Raw genomic sequence first — 22,436 nt, 5'->3', positions numbered from 1 at the left:
TCTGAATAACAGAACTTAATACCTTTATTCTATTGAGAAATTATTACACGTGTACATTTCAGTAAGATATTCTCTGAATTTCACAAGTAGTATAAGTCAACGATTTCCCCCTTTCGTATATGATCGACTTGTATCACCATTTTTTGATGAACTGTTTATTAGTTTCCCATATCAGATAATCTTGAAAGGACAAACAGACCTTTATACCATTAAAAGATTATTGCACGTGTACATTTCAGTAGAATATTCCCTGAATTCTGCAAATCCAGTAGTATAGGTCAATGATTTCTGCACTCATAAAAGTACAAATCTCATATTTCCATATTATTGAAAAATTATTGCACGTGTACATTTCATCAAGATATGCTCTGAATTCCACAAGTAGTATAGATCAATAATTTCTCCCTCTTTCCTTTATTACTGACTCATATCACTACATTTATGACGCTCATTAGTTTCGCGTATCCAACAATCCTAAAAAGACAAATTCGAATCTCAACGAGCCTTCCGAAAATTACGAATCGATCTTGAAATCGATCCCAGGTCTAGCCAAACTGAGTATAAACCGACAGCTTTGCAAAACCTATCATCCCCCGTGGTTCTTCCAACCCCCGTATCTCGTTCCCAGCGACTTCCCGAATCGAAATTCCATTAGGGATTTTGTCCACTGGAGGCAGAGTAGGCACGAGGAGGGAGTGGACAGATAATTGGCGATGGCAGATCTTTTTCCTTATTAAACAGTGTATAGCGAGCGTATTGGGAATCGATGCAACGGCGCTCCTGTCGGAAATTGATACTTTGACGTGGTTCAGCTTGTCGGAACGACGTCTCGTATTAAGAGCGAGGGTCGCAAACGCGGACTGGGGATTACGATACGAGCCCGACTTCTTTTCTGTTTTCAATATTGGGAAACTCCATGCACTATCCCTTCGGCAGTCTCGTTTTGCTTTTATACGAACAGAGGGTGCTTTCGAAAGAACTCTTGAAGTTGAAGTTCCTCGCGTGTTACTGGGCTGAGTTACGAGCGCCTGGTCACTTGCAGTAGCCATATACTTTGAGCGATATTTTTATCTTCAAACTTGAAAAATATTGAACAGCTCGGCGAGAAGTCTCTTTTAGTAGTGAAACTTACCCTGAAATGTAATTTTTTTCCTACTTGAATATCATTTCTCGTATAGGTATATTGATTTTTGAATGCTGTTTTTCGAAATAGGCGGTTTTCAGTGAGAAATAAAATCATGGATTTAATCCTCTTAACAACTAAATTCCTTAATATTTTTCTATCAGATTATTACACTCTATCGAATACCACGTAAGGACTTCAGTATCCCTTAAATTAAACTTTTATCAAAGGAATGAGAATAATTATCATAAAATAGAATACAGAACAGATAGCATACGATGTCTTGAAGACGTCTATTTTATGTCCATTTTATGCCTGAACGTCTTATGACATAATTTGGACATCTTAAAAATATCCAACAGTGTACGTTTTAAACACTTGCAAAATTTTCGTCCATAAGACGTCTTTAAAAATGAATGTCTCTTGAGACGTTCTAAGAACATACTGATTTGTAACATCGAAAATATGTCTTCTAGACATTTTTAGCATTTTAGTGGATGACTTTAAGATGGTTTAAAGACCTCTCTGTGCTATATGAGATAGCAATTAGATCATCATCATATACCTATGAATCTTGCAGCTAATGTCACATATCTGCGTTACCAAAACTATTAATTAGAAAAATTGGTATCAGTCTACGAGTGCAATAACCCATATAATTTCACTCATCTCACTGATATCCATCCCCACGTTTCTCGTTCAAAAACTGATTCCCCTCGAGCGTCTCAAAATGTGTCACGAGTCGATACTCAGTCCCAGTCTTGGAGCAACTCGCACCACCGCGTGTCTGGTTGCAGTGATCTGTCCCTGCAACACGATAACTCAGAGGCCAACGTTCCTCCGCCATTCCGCAGATAACGCACGCAGTTATGAGTTTAATGCACATGTGTTACAGGCTTGCAGCGACGTTGCACAGAGTGCACGAGCATTATGCACGCAGTTGTCCAGTAAATACTGGGCTCGAGTAGCGAAAGGTATCTCGAATAGAAATTTTTTCCTCCGCTGGAGCTCCTTGCGTACCACGAATTTCAATCCTTTTTTTCAGCCCGCGATTTCATTTCGCCGCGATGCTCCCGTGTAATGAATTCCTTCCCTTGCTTCGGGGGAGGAAACCTGCGCCATTTTCGCGAGCGATCGAACGCGGGATGTGTGTCGAATTTTGGAGACTGCTGGAGATTTTTTTAATTACGGTCCCTGCGGAGAACTTGTGGCAAATGGGGAAATAACGCTGAGAGTTAATAGAGATTCTGGGCAGCGTTTACAGTGAGTTTAATTAACTTATATTTGAGTTCGTGTTTTACTGGAGATCATGTAGATTAATTTAACGTTTCATGTGGTTACGGTTTCAGGCTCGATATAAACGAGAAAATAAGCAGTAGGTAACTGTAATGGGTAGTTGGTCAATTTTGTTGATTAATACCTGTATCAAAATTTGATATGATGTTGCTTACCAACGAAATATGCTATTATTATTAATTTCGATCGTTGACGAATGTAAATTGTAAATGATTACACAAATACGTATGCTCAGCTGAATATTGTATCAAAATAATTCAATTTTGAGCAATATTTCCTATATTCTTTAAAAACGTCATTTCCGAGCGTAAATATTGTGTGTGAATGATTTTGATTTGAATATTTCATTCCATACATATAAGTATATCGAATAGTTCTAAAAGTATTGTTTTCATCCAAACTGAAAATTCTAAATTAGCCTTTCCTGTTGCAGTCAATCGATGGAAGCAAAAGAAACACTACTATACACAAGTAATTTTGTAAAAGGAATTTCCTAAAAATGTTTGTTGAAGGAGAAGAAAGCCTGCTACCTTTACCAATATAAACGTTGCCAAGATCTTCAGAAACATAATCAATACAAGAACACTTTGCAAATAAACCTCTGCATACTATATTTCATGAAAATAGATTTCCATGTTTAAAATATGAAAATTCAGTAGTAAAACTCAATACTCGATCAGACAGCAGCATTTTCGTCCCTTCCTCCAAATTCATTTTTCCCAGAAACAAATTCCTCGTTAATCGTCTGACAATTTGAAGTATCCATGAACCATACAAGCCATACAAAAAGCTTCACGTTTTCATAAGTTCTCAAAGAGGCGGTGAACCAAATACTTTAATAAAAAATCTCCAGCGAAACCTTCAAAGCTTCCTTCCCCGCAGCTATCTCCCTCCTCTCTCTCTCTTTCACCAGCATCCTTCTTTTCAGCAACTTCTGGCCGAGCAGCGAGGAAACAACTTTTGCTATTACAAGTTTAATAAGTTTACACGTACAAGCGAGGATGGCCGCGCGGCGAGGCGGGGACTTTTCTCGCGGCGCGGGAAGGCGAAGGAAATGGCAACGACACATTCGTCGTCGTGATAAATACGCTCCGCAAAAAAGGACTTGGAGAGTCGACGATTCACGAGAGCTTCGCGTCGGTGTGTATCGCAGCTCGCAGGAAGCAAATTATGGAAGCTTCAAACGAGGAAACAAGAAGTTCGTCTCGGTGTGCGGGACAGAAAAAGCGTCGATCGCGTTTCACACGCGCGGCAGAATCTTGCTCGCGATCCTCCGTGAACTTAAATTACTTTATGATTACCTCCTCTCCCGCGGCTGTAGAGTTCTTCTCTGATAGCTGGGATTTGAATCTGGGCTGGGAGTTGGGGATCAAGAAACATGGTGCAGCGATTCGAAATGTGATCTTCAACGCAGAATTTCGAATCTATTTTTTTTTTGTAAACTGAAATTGGAAGTTTTTTGATGGGGCAAGGATTCGTCATGAATCCGATGGAATAAATGCAACACAAATATCAAGATTGTGGGGATATTTGTTTTATGAATGGTTTGATCAATAAGTGGATGTAGTGGATGTCTGTCTGACCAACCACTGACCTATTCTACTTAAAATGCTTAAAATTCAAGAATAAGTGAAAAAATTGTATTCTCTCCACACTTTTTAGATTATTAAACTTATATTCAATTTTAAAATATAATTTCAAAATGTATAACGATTAAATTACTTCATATTTCTTTCCAAATTAAAAAAAATTAAGTTACCATGGAAACTGGGCTCTGCATTAAATTGAATTGCCATGACATAGAAAATCAGAGCTGGGATTACTTTGATTCTGATCAAATTCGAAGTTTCCTCGTGTTCCTGTAAATGGTGGATGTGATAGGAGGTTTTCCACTCACTTGTTGCTGCATCCCTCGTTCAGGAAGTAGAGATCCTTGACCAGCAAGCTGAAGAAGGGCACGACGATCCTCTGCCGCTCGTCCGTAGCGCCGGCGCTACGCCACATCGCTGCTTTCAAGGTGCTGCGATAGCTGCTGAAATTGCTGCTCGGATCCATCTGATGCTCCAAGATAGAGAACTTCGCCAGCTGCACCTTTGACCACTGCAACAGAAAGAATTTTCGTTCATTAGAAAACATTTTCTAACACAGACAGTCTGAATTTGTAGACTTTATAATCATTCGAAAAAAATTAGTATGTGCTCTACTTCTTCATATATTTAAAATCTGAGATTTGTTACTATGCAGAGCTGGAGAAAATTATATTTTAAGTGGAAAAAGTTCTGATCGTAACGTTTATTTTGTTAATCAAACAGATAAACAGTTTTTTATAATATTAGAATATAGTTTAGTTTCCATATTTTATTTATTTATTGTTAATTAAATTAAGGTGGGATATATTATTAAGGTGGGATGAGCATTTTATTTTGTTTGATCGAGTGATCTTGTGTATGTACTGAGTGGTATATTACTATAGAGCTTGACAGTAGTGGATGTCTGACCAACCACTGACCTATTCTACTTAAAATGCTTAAAATTCAAGAATAAGTGAAAAAATTGTATTCTCTCCACATTTTTTAGATTATTAAACTTATATTCGATTTTAAAATAGAATTTCACATGATGAACAAATAATCTATATCTTAAAAAATTATTAAGTTGTTAATTAACACGTCACGATAATTTACGTTTTAAAAATACGTTTTATTATCCTCAATCTAATATAGAAACTTTCAATTATATAGATTCCATGTAAAAATGTAACAGAGAAAATAAGTTGGTAAAATAAATCATCTACAAATTATAACAGAGATCCTAGCAATAATTCCAATGTCACTATTTCTCTTTACACTTACACTCCTTCTACTCTATTTTACCTCCAACATCCAAGTGATTTTACGCGCATGAAACAACGTCGACTTTTAACTTCCCCAGCCTCTATTGTAATTTCAGGCGTTAACTCGCCTAATTCACCCCATCAATACTTATACGATATCGACAGCCACTGTTCACTAAATCCCACGCCCGTTCATCCCTCAGCCCCTTTTTACCCACTCACCCTTTTACACGATGGACGAGAGGGAAGGGGGCCAGAACGAAACGTGCTCGCGACAGACAATAAGTGCATCTGACTCGGCCGTCTGGGTACAATGCAATCGAACTGATCCCATTGCCTGGAACTCGATACCCTTTCTCCGTTTCAATATATATCGAATTCTATCCGCCGTTTACACGGTCAGATAGTTACCATCGCTTCCTGACTTCCGTCCCTCTTTTGTCCATCCCCCTCCACCCGATCTCTTTGATTTCTGTCGTGTCGCACCCCTTGCCTCTTATTCTTCTCGTCCCTCCTTCTTCCCTTTCTCGCGCATACGTTTGACCTCTTCTCCTCCACTTCTCCGTTTTTTGGCCCCCTTGTATATTCTCCTCTAATTTCCAAGCTTCGTTCGCCCCTAGGCACTCCTTTCCTATTTATTCACAGCCATGCTCTTAAATTTCTTTTGAACTTTCCCGATGTGACGCGACCCTTTTCTCGCCAAGTCTCCATTTTAATTGTCCCCCTCTGTTGAGATACCCTCATTTGCGAGGTGCAGGTGTGAAAGTTGTTCATTTTTTTTTTAATTATTGTGGACTGAAGGGTAAATTAATGGAACTGCTGGAGAATGAATATTAATGTTTGTTAGGGGATGTGAATTATTATTGTCAGACACAGAGGGATGGATTCTTGTTTGAAGTTAATACGTCGACTTTTTTAAGTTACTATTTTTTACCATGGAGATATTATATTGAAGAATAATGTTAGATGAATGATCTTCGATTTATGAATATTATTAGTTATTCAGAAGTAGAAATTGGTAGAAATTATTTGAAGTTATTTTGAAATCTAGTGATATTAAATTTGATTTAACATTTATATGCAGAATAGTACATTAAGAAAATTTATTTAAAAAAGTACAATAGTAAATCACACTTAAAAATAGGGGTACTCATTATGGAAAAATAAATCAAAAAATGGGAAAGTATTTTTATGAATTAGTTCCTTTAATACTTATCCTTTCCTTAATAAAAATTACTGTTTCTTTTACTGCCATATACTTCAATTTAGATACCTTAATAAAATACTCATTTTAATTAAATATCCCAAAGAAATGTTTTTATAATTAAAAACACTGAATGCATTATTTTCATTGGCTAACATTAAGACACGCATAAGTATTAGCTCTGCAACGAGAACAGTTTTTCAACATTCGATAAAACCTAAAAAAAAATTGACACAAACAGATAAAACGTCTAAACAATAATTAATGGCCAAGGTTGAAATCTACGAATAAACAAAGAAATTGAGAAATAAGGAAACGTAGAGATCTTATTCAAACACAGAGTAAACGCATTGAATTTGCAGCTGTCAGGGGCGTCGATGAAATTGCAATGTACACAGTGCAGTCGAGGGGGAGGAGATAAAAACAATCAAGTGAATTTCCATTTGAAGCGACTGAATTAAAATGGCGCATTGTCATCGAGCTCAGAGCAAATAAACGAAGATAATTTCAGCCGGGGGCAAGCTTGCGACAACACGAATGTCAAACATGTAAAGAACAATCGTTTAATCTATGAAATATTGCCTCTAAATTGACGAAATAATTCAATATATGTACAGATATTTACGTGACGAATTAAAAAATAAATTGCGAAATGCTGAACTTGTAAAATAACATTAAATTTATTAAAAGTTCTTTCTAATGCTCGATTAATATTTGATAATATTTTATACTCAAGCACATTCAAGTAGAATATAATTTATTACATGAATTTCTAGAGATAAGCCCTAAAGGTATTAAATAATTTAAAAAATAAGAAACGAATATTGTAGAGGTAAAAGAATATTTCCATAAAAGATTTATGGAATATTTCGAATACAGAAACTAATAATTATTAACCAGAAATTATTATATTATATTATAACTGGGCTACCCTCTCATTACAATACAGAGTCCACAGTCCATTGATACTATCTCTGCACCCCTAATTATAATGCCACCCCTATCGCGACTGAGACGTTAAATATCACATTTTCCGCTGCTTGGGTCGCCTAAAATCGTGTAAAATTCCGCGAGGATCCTTGCAAAGACTAATTGACGCTAACTCACCAATTAAAATGGCGCTGTGGCCACCATAAAATCCTCAGACATCCCCGACACTAGTTGGGAATTAATTCACTGGAAACTATTTCGCGTTTGTCAATGTTGCATTCCAGATACGCTAACTCGTATTAATTAAGTACGACTCTCGTTTCATTCCGACTTTTTGGACCAACCAATGATACAGCAACGTAGCGAGGATATGAGTATTTGACAATTAACATTTCCTGTGAAAATTGAGTGGAACGTGTCATTGAGTTAACCACTATTACAAACTCTGCGTGTTAAAATTTTATTAATAAATGAATAAGAAAAGTTCATCCTGATGAAATTTGATTCAATTTAATTAAATATATTGCAATTTTTCTTTCTTGTTCTCTTATTTTTAGGATATTTCAATATTCTTCTTGTGACAACAGTAAAAATTTTATATTAATTTTTGTTCAATTAACAAGGATATTGAAAGGCTCCTTTATGTTCCTAGAAATTAGAAAGATCATAAACCAAAATAGAGCAGTGAAGTAGTATTGAATTGTGATCTACTGGAATTTTGTGTCTGACCATGTGTGCCTTCATACTACTTATCACGCATTCTAGATCTATTTCTTTAATACTACGTAAGTACTTCAATATTTTGGGAAGTTTTCAATATTCTTCTTATGACAGTAATAAAAATTCTAAAAAGAATTTTGTTCAATAAACAGAAATGTTAAAATGCTCCTTTATTTTTTAGGAAATTAAAAAAATCATAAACAAAAATAGAGTACTGAATTAGTAATGAATAATAATCTACTGATAATTGGAGTTTTGTGTCTGGCTATATACACCGTCATACTACTTACCACGCATTCTAGATTTAACTATTCTTTTAATACTACATCAATACTTTAATATTTTTAGGATTTTTCAATATTCTTCTTATGACAGTAATAAAATTTCTAAAAAAATGTCTGTTGACTAAGCAGAGATATTAAAAGTATGCTTCACCTTTCTAGAAACAAAAAACATCATACACAAAAATAGAATACTGAATTAACAGTGAATTTTGATCTACTGGAATTTCGCGTCTGACCACATACGCCCTCATACTACTTGCCATGCGTTCAAGATCGAACTATTTCTTCAATACTTCATCAGTACCTTAACACATCATAAAACCTACTTCTAATTAAAACTAAAATTCAATCTCTAAATAGTTCTACTGCTCAACGATCCCAAAAAATCAACAATCATAAACCTATCAGTGATTTCCACCCACAGAAAACTGCTTCAAAAAATTCGTCGAAGCTGCCAAAAACTACTGCAAACGTCACCTTCCCTCTGTCTCAGAATGAAAGACCACCATAAATAAACGAAAACTCATCGAACTGGTTATAAATAAGAGTTAGAAGTTCCAGCAAGCTTCCACCGTGTCTGAAATCTTTTACGATATTTCTAGGAACGTTTTCGCCGACGTCCCAGAGAATTATTACGCGGAATGATATATCGAAGATATCCTGCGTAAAGACCGGAACCGGATACCTCTGTCGCAAATGCGCGAGTTCCTCTTCCGTGGGAGCCCCATCTCGACGGGGTTAAATTCTTCAAGGATCGAGGGATCCTGGATAGAATCGACTGACTGCATTCTACGAAGGAGCGAGGGCTCTCTGTCCCTCGCCCTGGGAGCCATTTTTCTCCGCCACGACGCGATTCGATTCCTCGGGAAATGCCCTCGCTGAGGGGAAAACAGTGGGAATCGGGGACTCCTGCTAGATCCAGTAAATTGAAACTGGATGGGGAACCGGAGTAGAATGACGGAATTTGCTTTCGGGTGGGATCCTGCGGGGCAACGCTGAAGAAACGAGAATCGACTTTGTGGTGATTCAACGAGGACCCCTAATTGCGTGGAGCATGAATAAAATTGGAAGGTATATCATGGGGTCTGTGGAGTGCTCAGCGTGAAAAATTCTGTTTTGAAGAGAAATGATTTTCTGGGATGACGTGGGGAGACTGTGAATTTATAAAAATATTCTGTGCTGGGGATCTATCTAGGTCTAAATTGTAGATTATTGTGAAGTGTGAGTAAATTGAGGAAGCTGATGTGGTTAGACTGTGGTGCTTATGAAATTCCGATTTTCATAAATAAAATTAAAGGCGTGTAAATTAATTATTCGAATTAAATTAATATATCGAAATTTGCTATAAATGCATACAGATCTGTAGTTTAAATATGATTGAACAATTTTTAATGTTTTAATCGATGTGTAATTATGTAAAATCCTATCTATACTACGTACAAAGGTGATTTTTTTAAAAAAAAATCTAACATAGTTTAACTAGAAGTCTAACTAATCAGAACTTGTTTATATTAATTACAACCCAATTTATACAGTTTAGCATGTTCTACTGAGTACAATGGGATTCAGATCGAATGAAAATGTGTTGAGTACTTGTAGATCTAGGGCCATACAGTCTGAAAAACGCTAGAATTTCCAGAGATATCGCATTACCATTGAATACAGCGTGTGCAACTATCAGATTGAATTTAATTCGTCGACATTCCAGAGTTAAGAGATTAGTTTGAATTTGTGCCCAAGAATAATCATGATTTGTTAGAGACAGAGGACATTCCTCACTGTTACACACCTTCATACAGGAAAATTAAAATTTTCATTCCTCTCGATCTTGCCACCCCTAAATTCTCACAACTGTTATCTCCCCTAGGAAAGACCTCCCCACCAGAACTCTCGGTTGAAACATTGAATAAACGTGACATAAATATCCCCTGCGCCGTCAGTATTTTGTGTCCCCGAAATACGTAAAAATTTAATAGCTACGAGCTTTAATCTCTACTCCCCCGATGCCCTTTTACGCTCCCTATTCGTCATCCACTGTTTCCCTCGCGATTCCGATTTTCTCGTTTCCAGTTGATTTACATATTAAAAACTCCATTTGAATCCGCCTCGCGCGTACTTTGTCGCGCGAGAGAGTGCCACGTCGTCGACGACGGTAAATTATTAGCGGCTGCGCGGCGGGAGACGGCTCAAAGGGGAAACGGAAATGCAAATTCGCCGCTGAGATTTGGTTTTCTCTCCGCTCGAACCCTGGAAAAACACGAAACGCGTCGCGGGAAGCGAAATCGCGCGAATGTTTCTGGATCCCATTGGAACGTGGCGCACGATTTTCGTGTGTTCGAGGCGACGCGAGGCGGATAGCTCGACCTCGTCACAGAGTCGGTATCTTTTAATTAAAAAATCGCGGCCGTATCGCGCCGCGAAGTCGATGAATTTCCCTGAACGGAAAATTATTTGTTTCGAGCAGAGAGGAATTTGCTCGTTGAGGAGGGAATCGTCGCGATCGAGCGTAATTACGTTTTTAAAGTTCGAGGAGCTACGGCCAACGGTCGGATATTAAATATGCATTAGCCGAACTTAAGCCGAGTTCGAGTTTTATGGAACGTCGATAAGTATTCCGTGGCGACGAGAAAACTGAACGAGCTGGGGAAACAGAATCTCAGTCTTCGATGCTGGTAGTAAATAAGCCCAGGGAAAGTCTAATATCGATATAATTCAGGAGTTTCAATTATATGAGAGTCCAAAAATATGAAATAAATTAATAGAATTAAATGAAGGGTTAAATTGTTTTAATATATGTACGTCTGTAACTGCTATTAGGCATGATACTATTATTAGAACAGCATTGGAGAACGTTATACGGTAGCTTTGACGCCATTAATCTTATCTTTAGGAATGTTAAAAAATATAATATTGTAAATGTTTATTTTGACTCCTAGAACACCTTTAGATCTAGCGTTATTAGTACTGTCATGGTGACCAAAGAGTTATAACAAATTGAAATATATAATGCAATATAACTTTATAATTTTAAGGGCATTATCCCTTTAATTTTAGAATAAATATTAATTAATTACAGTAAATTATAGAATAAATTAAATTAAATTAAATACTCTTCAAAATTCTAAATAGGAAAAAGTAGAAAATTTGTAGAGCACTTTGACGTAATTCATAATCTGGACATTTTCTGTTAACTTAGATAGTCCAACCAAATAAACAACCCCTTTCATACAAAATATTTCCAGCACCTTAAATCATCAAAATTATTTCATCTTCCTTTAAGGAAACGGTATTACGTACACAATTCACCAAACTATCCATCAGAACTGCAAAGCTCCAACTCGCTACGTAAACAGTTTCCACGTAACAAAATTCCAAAGAGCCCCATTCACCCCTTGTCTACACCGCCCCTTTAAAAAGGTCTCAATCTCATCACCACTTCGTCATCCCCATCGAAACTCCCCTCCGCGCGAATCGTCTCCTCGCTCCTGTCGATGAAGCCTTCGAACAGCCTCGACTCTTCGAGGCTGCCAACTCGCGAGACTTTCACCCCCAGTCGCGATAATGGACGCGACGAGGGGGTGGTATCGCGCGGTGAAAGCGTAAGGACTCAAGGTAATTAGCTTTTCGAAGGGGCGAAAAACGAGCTCGAGACTCCTATGCGCGACAGGGGGGGATGGAAATTCGCTCGAAGATTATCTCTGTGGTAAATTAACTTGCCTAGGGGGTGGTATCGTTCATCTTCGAACGACGTCGCCCTATTGGCGGTTTCTCTCGCTCTCGACCCTGGGATATCGCTGGCAAAGTCTTCGACAAGATGATTCGAAGCTAAGGGAAGTTCAAAGTTGTCTGGGTTTCGAGCATAGGGTATATTCTCTTTCGTCGAATGGAGAGGGAGAGGGTCAGAAGGCGTGTCTTCGAGGAACTTGAAACACTCGGGGTTCCTCTTCGAGGCTTCTTCTCGATCCCTCTGGATGAGATTGATTTTTGGCTTTGTTTGTAGCGAGATTACGATTGCTTTGTGTCCAAGTTTTTCCACTGTATATGTATTAGGGATGGATTAGGTTGAATCTACAATATTAGGGTGGAATACATTTTTAAGAAACAAAGTAAAATTATTCGTTAAGGATCGATATTTTGACGCACGATTTCATGATGATTATATGTCTGTCTTCGTTGTTTGTAATTGGAAAAGCAAAGAAGAAGATATCATCGCAGCGAGATCTGCTTAATATATGAACTCTCAAACATAGAAGAACTATTACTGACATGTTTATGCAATAATTGTTTAACTGCATTGTTGTTTGTCTAACACTGGTTGAACATTTCAAATTTTACACGCCAAAGAAATCCTTTAGGGACTCTGATCCTTTTTATATTGAATACAATGTTTATTTTAATTTAGAAAAAATAACACAAGTCTGTAAGAATCTCTTTCCTTTTTCTATACTCAAGTATTGCAAACAGTATTTCTCTATTTTTAAAACTACTTTAAAATTACTAGAAAAAACACCATGAAAAACAACCCCTTAGAAAAATCGAAGAAAAGATACAGAAAGCAATCCCAATCAAGCTACACAATTTTTTAAATAAGAAATAGTCTAGTGTCAGAACCAAGACTCAAAAAGAGTTCAGAACACTTAAAGACATAAGGGTGCCCGATTTTCTGTCCTCCAAATTCTCCAAATTTCCAGCAGCAAATATTCGACGTAGAGCGTTTAAAATTCACGTCACCAAAGCAACGTCGCACAGGAGCAATCGACCCATCACGTGACGCGCGAAAAATACGCGAGCGCTTTGCCAGTTCACAAAACGATTTGCGCGCGAGCGGGCAGGGGGTGCGAAAACACGGAGGGTGTACGCGTTCGCGGCCAAACAGGGACGTTAAATTTTCATTAATGAAAATTACGAAGCGGGCCACGCCGTCTGGCCGCTGATAGCTCGAGCAATTATTTTAAGCGTGTCCCGTATAAATCAGCTGGCCAAACCAAATGAACCCTGAATAACAGCTCGCATCGAATAGAGCCGGAGGGTCGCGTCCGCGAGCCGCTAGCTCGGTTTCGTAATTAAAAACGAGAAAAAACGTTTAATGGCCCCTGCTTCTGTCCTGCAATTTGCTCTCGGGGATAGCGATAAAGCCGTGCAGCGATTCGTCAGAAAGTGGCTCGGTTAACTCTTCGAGAAATAAAATTCCCTGGTCATTAGATTGTTTTTCTTTTGACTCCTCCCAAATTGCTACGAAACGTTGTTTTCCTGTTCTCGAGCGACGAATGAATTTCAGTTGCTGCCACTTTTCAGGATGCTATTGATTTTTGCGTAGTCCTTTGGCGCTTGTTTATGTGTCCTGTTAATTTCTTCTTTAACATGTTTGGGCAATTGTTCTACAAAATGGATACAAATTTAGAATTTTTGTACGTGGATATTAAGTAGCTTTTTAACTCTCAAGAATGAGCTAATATTTAGATATTTGAGAAGTGAATGGAACGAGAAAATAAAACTAATTTAAGTACCAATAAGAGTTATAATATTTCATCAATTATTATCTCAATTCATAGCCAATTAATTTCCCTTATCAAATTTCATAGATGCAGTCTTGAATTTGTATTCTCCATGCGCTTATTTTTTCCTATTATAAAGTTCTAATTTTCTACAAGTCAGAAGGCTACAATTCTCCGCACAATTAAGTGGCTATAATTTTAGTAACTTAATTAAGAGCAGCTCGTGTATAAACTCATTCGAGAGGTCGAGTTTCTCGTGACATATTTATCGCAAACAGCAACTCTCTAAGTATTTTTATGAACGCTTTTATGCACGGAGCCCAAGAGAAGAAATTAAATTTCAAAGTTAACCGACGACAAGTTAAGAGAAAGAATTTCATTCTATTTATCGTGATGGTCGCGCCACATATTCACCAACACACACGTGCACCCGCATGCACATGCATTGTTCTGCTGTTTAATCCAATTCGCGATGAAATTGTGGCCAACGGCTTGATCGCTGGGGAAATATTTCCATTTAAATCGGATCGTCGATACGATACCCTTGCTATCTACCCTAACACCTTTTCCACGTCTCTGCGCCGTTATTTTCGGCTTCCTTCGCGATATTTCAGACTCTTCTGGGGTATCGACATTGTATTATCGATAAATCGTATAACTTTGAAAACGTTTATCGTATAAAGGGAAACTAAAAATCTTGCTGTTAAGAATCGACGAATTTTTTTTTTTTAAATCAGGGATATGCAAATTGAATGTTTATTTTTTGAATAATTATATTAATATTAACATTTGGATATAATAAAACGTGAATTAATTGAAAGTAGTATGATACAAAACCGCTTAATCGTTTTAGAAGGATATGTCTGACTTATGCCAGAATTTACTACTGAATTTTTATAAAGATCCCAATTTCTGACTCTAAACATAATTTTTTAAGTAAAACTATAGAATTTTTATGATAAATATTTTATCTTATTGTTTTATGTGACCTGTAATCATTGTAGGAGACAAGTCTATCGAGTATTTCGCCAGTAAGAAGTCAATTAAATGAATATGTATTACAATTTTTATCTGCATTTAATTAAACTGCACTTGTTCCCCTTTTCAATAAGTATTTTATTAGTATCAATTGTGTGCTCATTATTGTGCACGATTGGAAGTTACTCTGTTGCAGAACCATTTGATCCTAATTTTTTATCTGAAAGGAACACTAAAAAAGTTCTTTTAAATAGCACTTAATGGAGGCTTAATCTATAGTCAGAGATATATAAATTTCTTGCATTTAAATACTGAAGTATCTTATCTACTCAAATGGACATCCTTATCGAATATTAATTATACTGAACGCTAATCAATTATATTAGAATTTAATAAACTAATTCCACTCAATTCTAGTGTAATCTAATAATCAACAAAATCTAAAAAACATAGGTATTCAAGACATCACTGTTGCTTATTAAAGAGAGAAGAGAGAAATACTGTCGAGGAAGGAAGTTCTGATAGAAATTGATGGGAGAGTTTAATTGACCGAGTTCCCCGTTATAACAGCTGCTGGGAATTTTATTTACCTCCGACGAAACCTCATTCGATATGATTAATGGGGAAAGAAGTCAACAGGAAGAAGAGAAGATGAACTCCTCACAAACAATAATTTCATCTGAAAGTTTTTGCAATGTATGAGAAAGATAACCATAAAATGCATTCCTTTGAAAATTAGTAAAGTCAGATTTACCTTGACAATTTTTAATATTTCTGAAGTGTAATACCTTGCTACAAAAAATTGCTACTTTTATGAACATTATCAATATTATTATTTTAAAATTACAAAGCAAACCGTAGAATTATTTGAATGGAGCTATTTCTAGACAATTGTTTAAATAATAGATTAAATTATCTTATCGAAACAAAATTTCAATTAACTGTATCCTGTATTAATTCATTCTCATAGATCATTTTTCATTGTATTGATTCAATACTTCATAATTAATGGAACGATTTCCTGTTCTATTTAATTGACAATTTCAGCGTGTATCGAGTATCTGTAAGAGACATATATTCAGAAAATCATTTTCAGAGCTATTTTGAAAATATATAAAAACATTCCAATAATTACACTACAACGTTCTCTGAAATTTTATATTCCACCTTCCATTCTAAACAATTTCTGCCCACTACCGCCCCAGGGAAAGCATAAATTGTAGCTATCCAGAATTACAGCTCGCGGACTTTTTAATTAACTCGATTCCCATGCACATTTCAATTGACCTGACAAAACAGTGACTCAAAAATTCTATTAAAACAGACTGGTGCGTTGTTTCCTCCTATTCTTTTTGCCTCGAGAGCTCATTCTCTCGCGTCCTCCCGTTCCTCGCGAGAGGATGACGGTCGTCGCGTGGAAACGACGCGAAAATTCGATTCCCGACGATTCGTCACGGTTAACGCTGGTCGTCACGGCGCCGCGCTCGATTTACGAGGATTACAAACCGCTTATTGCCCTGCTCACCCCCCCTGTCGACGTGGGTGCAAACGAGCGACCGATCCTACGAGCTATCGCGGCATTAACGCCATGCCCCGAGTGGATGTCATCGTTTTAGCGGAGAGTAAAATGGTAGGAGCGTCTTTGTGACAGTAACCCTTCCATGATGCACGATTAATCCTTTCAATTCGAGTTATCTTTCCGCGGGATTCATCTCTCGTCTGGACAGGGGGCTTCCACTGCAGTTATATTTTTGGGGTGTGCGTGAGAAAATACTCGTGAAGAGGTAGAAGGTTTCTGTTCTAGGAAATGGAATGCAAAAGTGGAAACGAAAAGATTTTGTTTTAGTTTAGAAAAATTGGGGTATCTGATAAATCGTATTGTTGAAGATTTTTGTGTTTGAATACCTGCTTGAATATTTGTGGAGATTTCTATGTATTCGAAACTTTAAAAACTGGAAGATTTTGAGTACTTAAAGATTTTAATATTCAAGAATTTGAAGTGTTTGGAAATTGATGGAATTAAGACATTTGAATATTTGGAAAATGTTACGCGCTAGAAAATTAAAAACTTCAAAACATTGGAAAATTTAAATATTTGAAGATTTTAATAATTGGAAAATTTCAATATTTGAATATTTAAAAAATTGGAAAATTTCAATATTTGAATATTTTAAGAGTTGGAAAATTTCAATACTTGAATATTTAAAAAATTTGAAAATCTCGATATTTGAATATTTTAAAAATTGGAAATTTTAACAAATTTTAAAATTGGGAGAATTTCAATAGTTAAAAGTTTTTTAATTGGAAATTTTCAATATTTTAACATTTTTTAAATTGTAAAACTTGAAAATTTGACATCATAATTCAGTTGTTATATGAATATACTATCATGCAATAAAATGTCGGCAATTGCTTACCGTTTTCTTAAGACGAGATATTGGTGACATATTGAGGCCAGCAATGATCGCCATCAAAGAGTTGAAATTACCAATGTTGAAGCATTCACGAGCTGTCTCGATCCAGTACTCAACAACACGAACGCGTTGCTTCTTTTTTGCATGCTGTAACATAATAAACACGATATTTTGTTAAATATTTTATAAGATATTATTTATTTATAAGGCATTATTTATTTTTATAAGGCATTAAAGGTTGCGAAAACGAACCACGTATAGTATAGACTAAAATATGGATAAAGTTAATATACATTCTTAATATAACGAAAAAGCTGTTGTGTGGGAACATAGGTAGTAATAAGGTGTGAAATTAAAATGACATTATTTGTTTCTTTACCTTGCAGACTTCGGTCGCTACGAAATAGCTCAGCCTGTTGAACCATTGGACGTACGATTCGAGATTGCGCGTTTTCTTCATGTCTTTGAAGGATGTTTCCAGATGGGGAGATTCCTTTTTAGACAGAAAAGAGAATTTAATGAAGAGGCAACGCAAAACACTTAAAGAAATTCCAGCAATTTCTATTCTTCTTTTTTCACACATTCTCAACTATTTCATTTCCCAATTATTTACATGCTCCATCTCATTCTGTACTTCTATAACGTAAAATATAAATTGGAAAATGGAAAACAACAGCACTCACAAATAATAGCTAGCCATACACTGACATTGATTTCGTGAGTAAATCATTTCTTCCTTCCCATCAATACTTTCCTTCGGTACAGTCAAAGAAATTATAATCTGATGATTATAAGAGGAAATTAACTGTCGTGATTTCAAAATGACAAAAGACATATCAGTATGCACTAACAGTGCATTCTTTCTTTCCAAATTTAACGAATGCAATTACGACAGGAATAATATAAGTAATATAAATCCTTTGTACTGTACTTCGATAAAATCCTTTTGTCCTGCACCAACTGGTGTTCCCTCCACACAGAGTCCGTTTTCAACACGAAAAGAATGCTAGTCTATGGCCAGCTAATCCCCTCGAAAATGGGAGTGCAGGACTTCGATCAAGATTACGAAGGCAAGACGTGGCACGTACCTTCGCAAAGGCCTGGACGAATTCCTCGGGGCCGATGTACGAGAGCCTCTCGAGCTCCACGTGGGTCAATTGCTGCGCGAGGACTGTGGCCGAGGGACAAAGCTCGGTGATGTCCACCTGAAAAACGGGACGACAGTTCCATTCGGTTAAAGTGTCGGCGGAGGAATCGCGGAAAAAACGACCAGCTGGGTCGCGATGAAAGGGAGGAACGAGGAGCGTCGACGAGGACTCGATTCAACGGGGACGCGGAAAGACGGACAGCGGAAACGGCGAACGTGCAGAGGCGTCGCGACGCCGCCTCTTTTTCTTTCCAATTTCACGTGCCCCTGCTTCGCCGAGCTAATTCCAGCGGTTCTTATCTGCGCCAGCCACGGTCTCCGAGTGGCGCGGGTCAGTGTCGCGACGCCATGGGATGGTCTGATAAGGATCTGGTGACTGACGTTTTCGCGGGCAGAGTGGGGGTGATGGGGAACAACGCGTGACTGTGGTATTGTATGAAGACGCGACGCGAGGCACATGATTTGGAATTTTGGGTGTTAGTTATTTTGTGAGTAGATAATAAGTTTAATCAGGGGAGTTGAAAAACTTTTTTTTTAGTTTTGATCTATATTCAGCCTTGAAGAGATTGAAGATTGGAGTTGGTAGAATGAAGAATGGGATTGTTTTTCTTGTTCTCTCATTTGAGGTGTTGAAATGTAATACAAACCAAGAAAATTAAAATATAGAACATTTGAGTATGAATATTCATGTTTATGGTACTTGAAAACATAAAAATTCGATAATCGATCATTTTAATAAAAAATTCTACGAAGATTTTCAACTCTATGGTGCACTCAACTCAAAATTAAAGAACACGAAAATTGAAATTGCTAGCCATGTGTCTCATTTCTAATGTACTTGGAAACTTCTTTTCTTTGTAGTAAATGATGTATATTCTTTATATTTGTTTTGTATTCCTATTATATCTTAAAATTAAGTATATTATAGTTACAGTAATTGTATTTGCAGTAGTAACTAATGGTTAACCTAATCAATAAATACTAATTGCTACCAATAAATTTGTAATTTTCCAAATCTGTGAAATCGTTCGAATACTTATAAGTGATACTGTACATATACGTGTATATGTAGGTATATGTATATTGTAATTGCTTCTCACTCTCCCTTCCTCTCCCTCTCCCTCTCTCTGTTAAAAGTGATAAAATACACGTGCGACAAGCGACTCAATAAATTGCTGTCACAAAGCTGAATAAAGTGAACTGAGTATATTCCTAACAGAAACATGTTCAAACATTTCTCCAATAAGAAAATTCTGCAAAATTCTCGAGATAATTTCTATTAGGCTTCATCTGGGAGAATGAATAAGAAAAACTGAATTTAGTAAGAAGAATAGGCACAGAAGACAGAATGAAGGTTCGTACGAATAACAGAGGGGGTAGCTGATGATCTCGAAACGCAGTGATGTGGGTCAGTGTTTGCTTCGACTCCTAGTCCTCCATCCTGTTATTTCGAGGGACAAGTTGAACGAGAGGATATAAATTTCTCGGGACTCGATCTGTCCAACGAGGGGGCGGTTATGAATGGTCCAGCGTTCGATTCAAATTGAAATGTCTGTACGACTTATTCCTTTCATGCGTGGATCAAGCTGACCTAACAGCGACGGAGGTAAATAATTGCAGTGGCTTCGCAGTGATGTCTGCAGAGCACTGTGTTAGTATTTTATTAATAAAATACTAAGACTAAAAATTCTATCATACACCCGTCAATTCAATAACATCCAGTTCAATTTTTCTTCAATATATTCTTTCAAGTAGTATAATCAATGATATGTCAGACATTCAGTGTACCTACCACAATTAAATTATATCAAAAAAATAAAATAGATAATTGAAACACTGTAACAAAATGTATTCCTCCATGTTTCTTTTCAGCTTCTGTTCTTGACAGCCGAGCACAATTCACTTACAATTAATGTTGTGTACCTTTAAATTTCACAAGCTTCCTCTTTCAACGACCCTTCATTCAGATGCTTCCTTTCTACTGTATCATTTGTTCCACTAAATCCCTACAATCCACAACACAGACAATACCTAACTCTTCAACGCTCCTTCAAACCCACCACCCACCACCCCTCAACCCCAATGACCAATATCTCCTTCGACACTCGATCACCGACAGGAGGAGGACATTATCCTCGCGTTTTAAGTGCGTATTATCTGAACGAGGATTTTCTATCATCCTGGAAGCCGAGAGGGCCCCATCGACCGCATTTCCCGCGAATTAAGTCAGACATTTCACCCGTATCGGTTCGACGCTTGCGTTCGAGCGTCTCTATGAAACGTCATATCGTTCCCAAGACGCGATAAAAGTAAGAATCCTCGCTTGGATTCGAATAAGATCAGCGAGCCGCGTGATTCGGTTACGAGCAGTCCGCAGTCTACCAGTTCCTTCGAATTAAATCGTCGATCGAATTATTAATCGGTCGATAGGACAGCAGGGGAAACGATCCTGACTGTGCCACGTCTGCGAGGGCAGCGTTGGTTCGCGCTACTCGGGGCAAATAGAGCGCGAGAGAAACTGTCCGATTTACGCGCGAATTCGGACGCAAAAACGGGGCCATCGTTCGATAGATGTTACTGAAGTGGCGTTATGGAGCCTCGAAAAAGTTAACGAGAGACGAATGTACTGAGCTTTCATATTTTCATCGATGACACGGTTTCGTCGACTGCGGATTTTTATGCGGTTTTATATTTTTATAAGCACAGTTAAAGATATGGAATGTAAATAAAAATTTGCTTCAGTTTTCAAATACTATAATTTGCATCTTACTTATCATATTTTGCATATATTTTTTACACGTTTGAAATTTCGATAAATGGAAATTTTCATATTTTCTATACTTTTGATTATTCTACATATTCTGTAGCTTTGTTTTAGGAGTCTCGAATTTAGAAGGCTTGCAGTGGACTTATATAGAAAAATTAAGGTTATTAATTGGAAAAATCGTTGTTCATAGCTTCTTGGTTCAGTAAATATTTTGTACCATCGAGAGTTCCTAGATTGTCTCGTACATTTCCACTTAGAGTCTCCACACCTCGATTCATTTTATCTGACTCTGTAAACAAGATCTGTAATACTGCTACTTGCTATTGCTCACACTTAGATCTATTTGATATTTCTCTCTCAATTTTTAAGTGTCATGTGTTTAAATAAGCTGAAATTAGAATTGGTGTTACTTTCTTATGTTTGTCTCTATATTATTTTTAATAATTTCTCTATATTTTATTACTCATACCATAAACATCGACAGCAAAAAATTGTACAACTATTATACACTAATGGGTTAATTCTGGTATAATGAGTAAAATTAAAATTAAAATTAAAATTGAAAATTTGCACTGTATTTTTAATATCTAATATTTTTAATATTTAGTATTGTATTAATTTTAATATTTCAATATTTTTATATTTTCATTCTAAATTGTTATAAATGCATAAAAATTTGCAGTCTAATGATGAACAATATTTATTTCGGACTTTTGTGAGACTATAGATGCATTGATCAGTGTTCAGAAAACTTGCGCGTTTTGGTTTATGAAGTTTAATGAAGTTGAAGTAAAGTAACTACGGTAGAGTTATTAAAATAAGATTAAATTGGAAGTTTTAATAGAATTATGGATTAATAACCCAGTTAGATTACTTTTTATTGTTTTTCATCCGCTGGGGGATGAAGTTAATGACGGATAGCTTTTACCGTAAATTGTTGTGATGAGTTTACTTTGAGGAAACTTGAGTAGCTTATACGGGTTGTGTTTTAAATAACAAAAATTCCATATAAAATGAAAGTTGATTCGTAATTACTAGACTCTGTATTTTTATGCATTTATGGAAATTTCAAACGTGTAAAAAATACATACAAAATATGATGAGTAAAATGCAAATTATAGTATTTGAAAAAGGAAGCAAATTTTTATTTCTGTTCCATTTTCTTAACTGTGTTTATGAAAATATGAAACTAAGTAAAAATCCAGTCTAGTAATCACCTGCTTGGAGTTGTCATGATGTTTTACT

General features: G+C 36.6%; 1 protein-coding gene across 2 annotated transcripts in view; it reads right to left on the bottom strand.

Moving 5' to 3' along the window:
• LOC143182683 (uncharacterized) overlaps positions 1-22,436 on the bottom strand; it is a 506,678-nt gene that overhangs the window by 29,313 nt on the left and 454,929 nt on the right. For both annotated transcript variants that reach the window (XM_076383871.1, XM_076383872.1), the window contains exons 7-10: positions 18,366-18,482; positions 17,657-17,770; positions 17,281-17,424; positions 4,317-4,519 (exon numbers count right to left, since the gene is read on the bottom strand). In XM_076383871.1, coding sequence (XP_076239986.1) covers positions 4,317-4,519; positions 17,281-17,424; positions 17,657-17,770; positions 18,366-18,482 — 578 coding nt within the window. The remainder of the gene's footprint in view (positions 1-4,316; positions 4,520-17,280; positions 17,425-17,656; positions 17,771-18,365; positions 18,483-22,436) is intronic.

Source organism: Calliopsis andreniformis, chromosome 8, assembly GCF_051401765.1.
Source record: "Calliopsis andreniformis isolate RMS-2024a chromosome 8, iyCalAndr_principal, whole genome shotgun sequence".
NCBI lineage: Eukaryota > Metazoa > Arthropoda > Insecta > Hymenoptera > Andrenidae > Calliopsis > Calliopsis andreniformis.
Note: the sequence above shows the minus strand (reverse complement) of the source record. Positions and strands in the feature narration are given on the sequence as shown.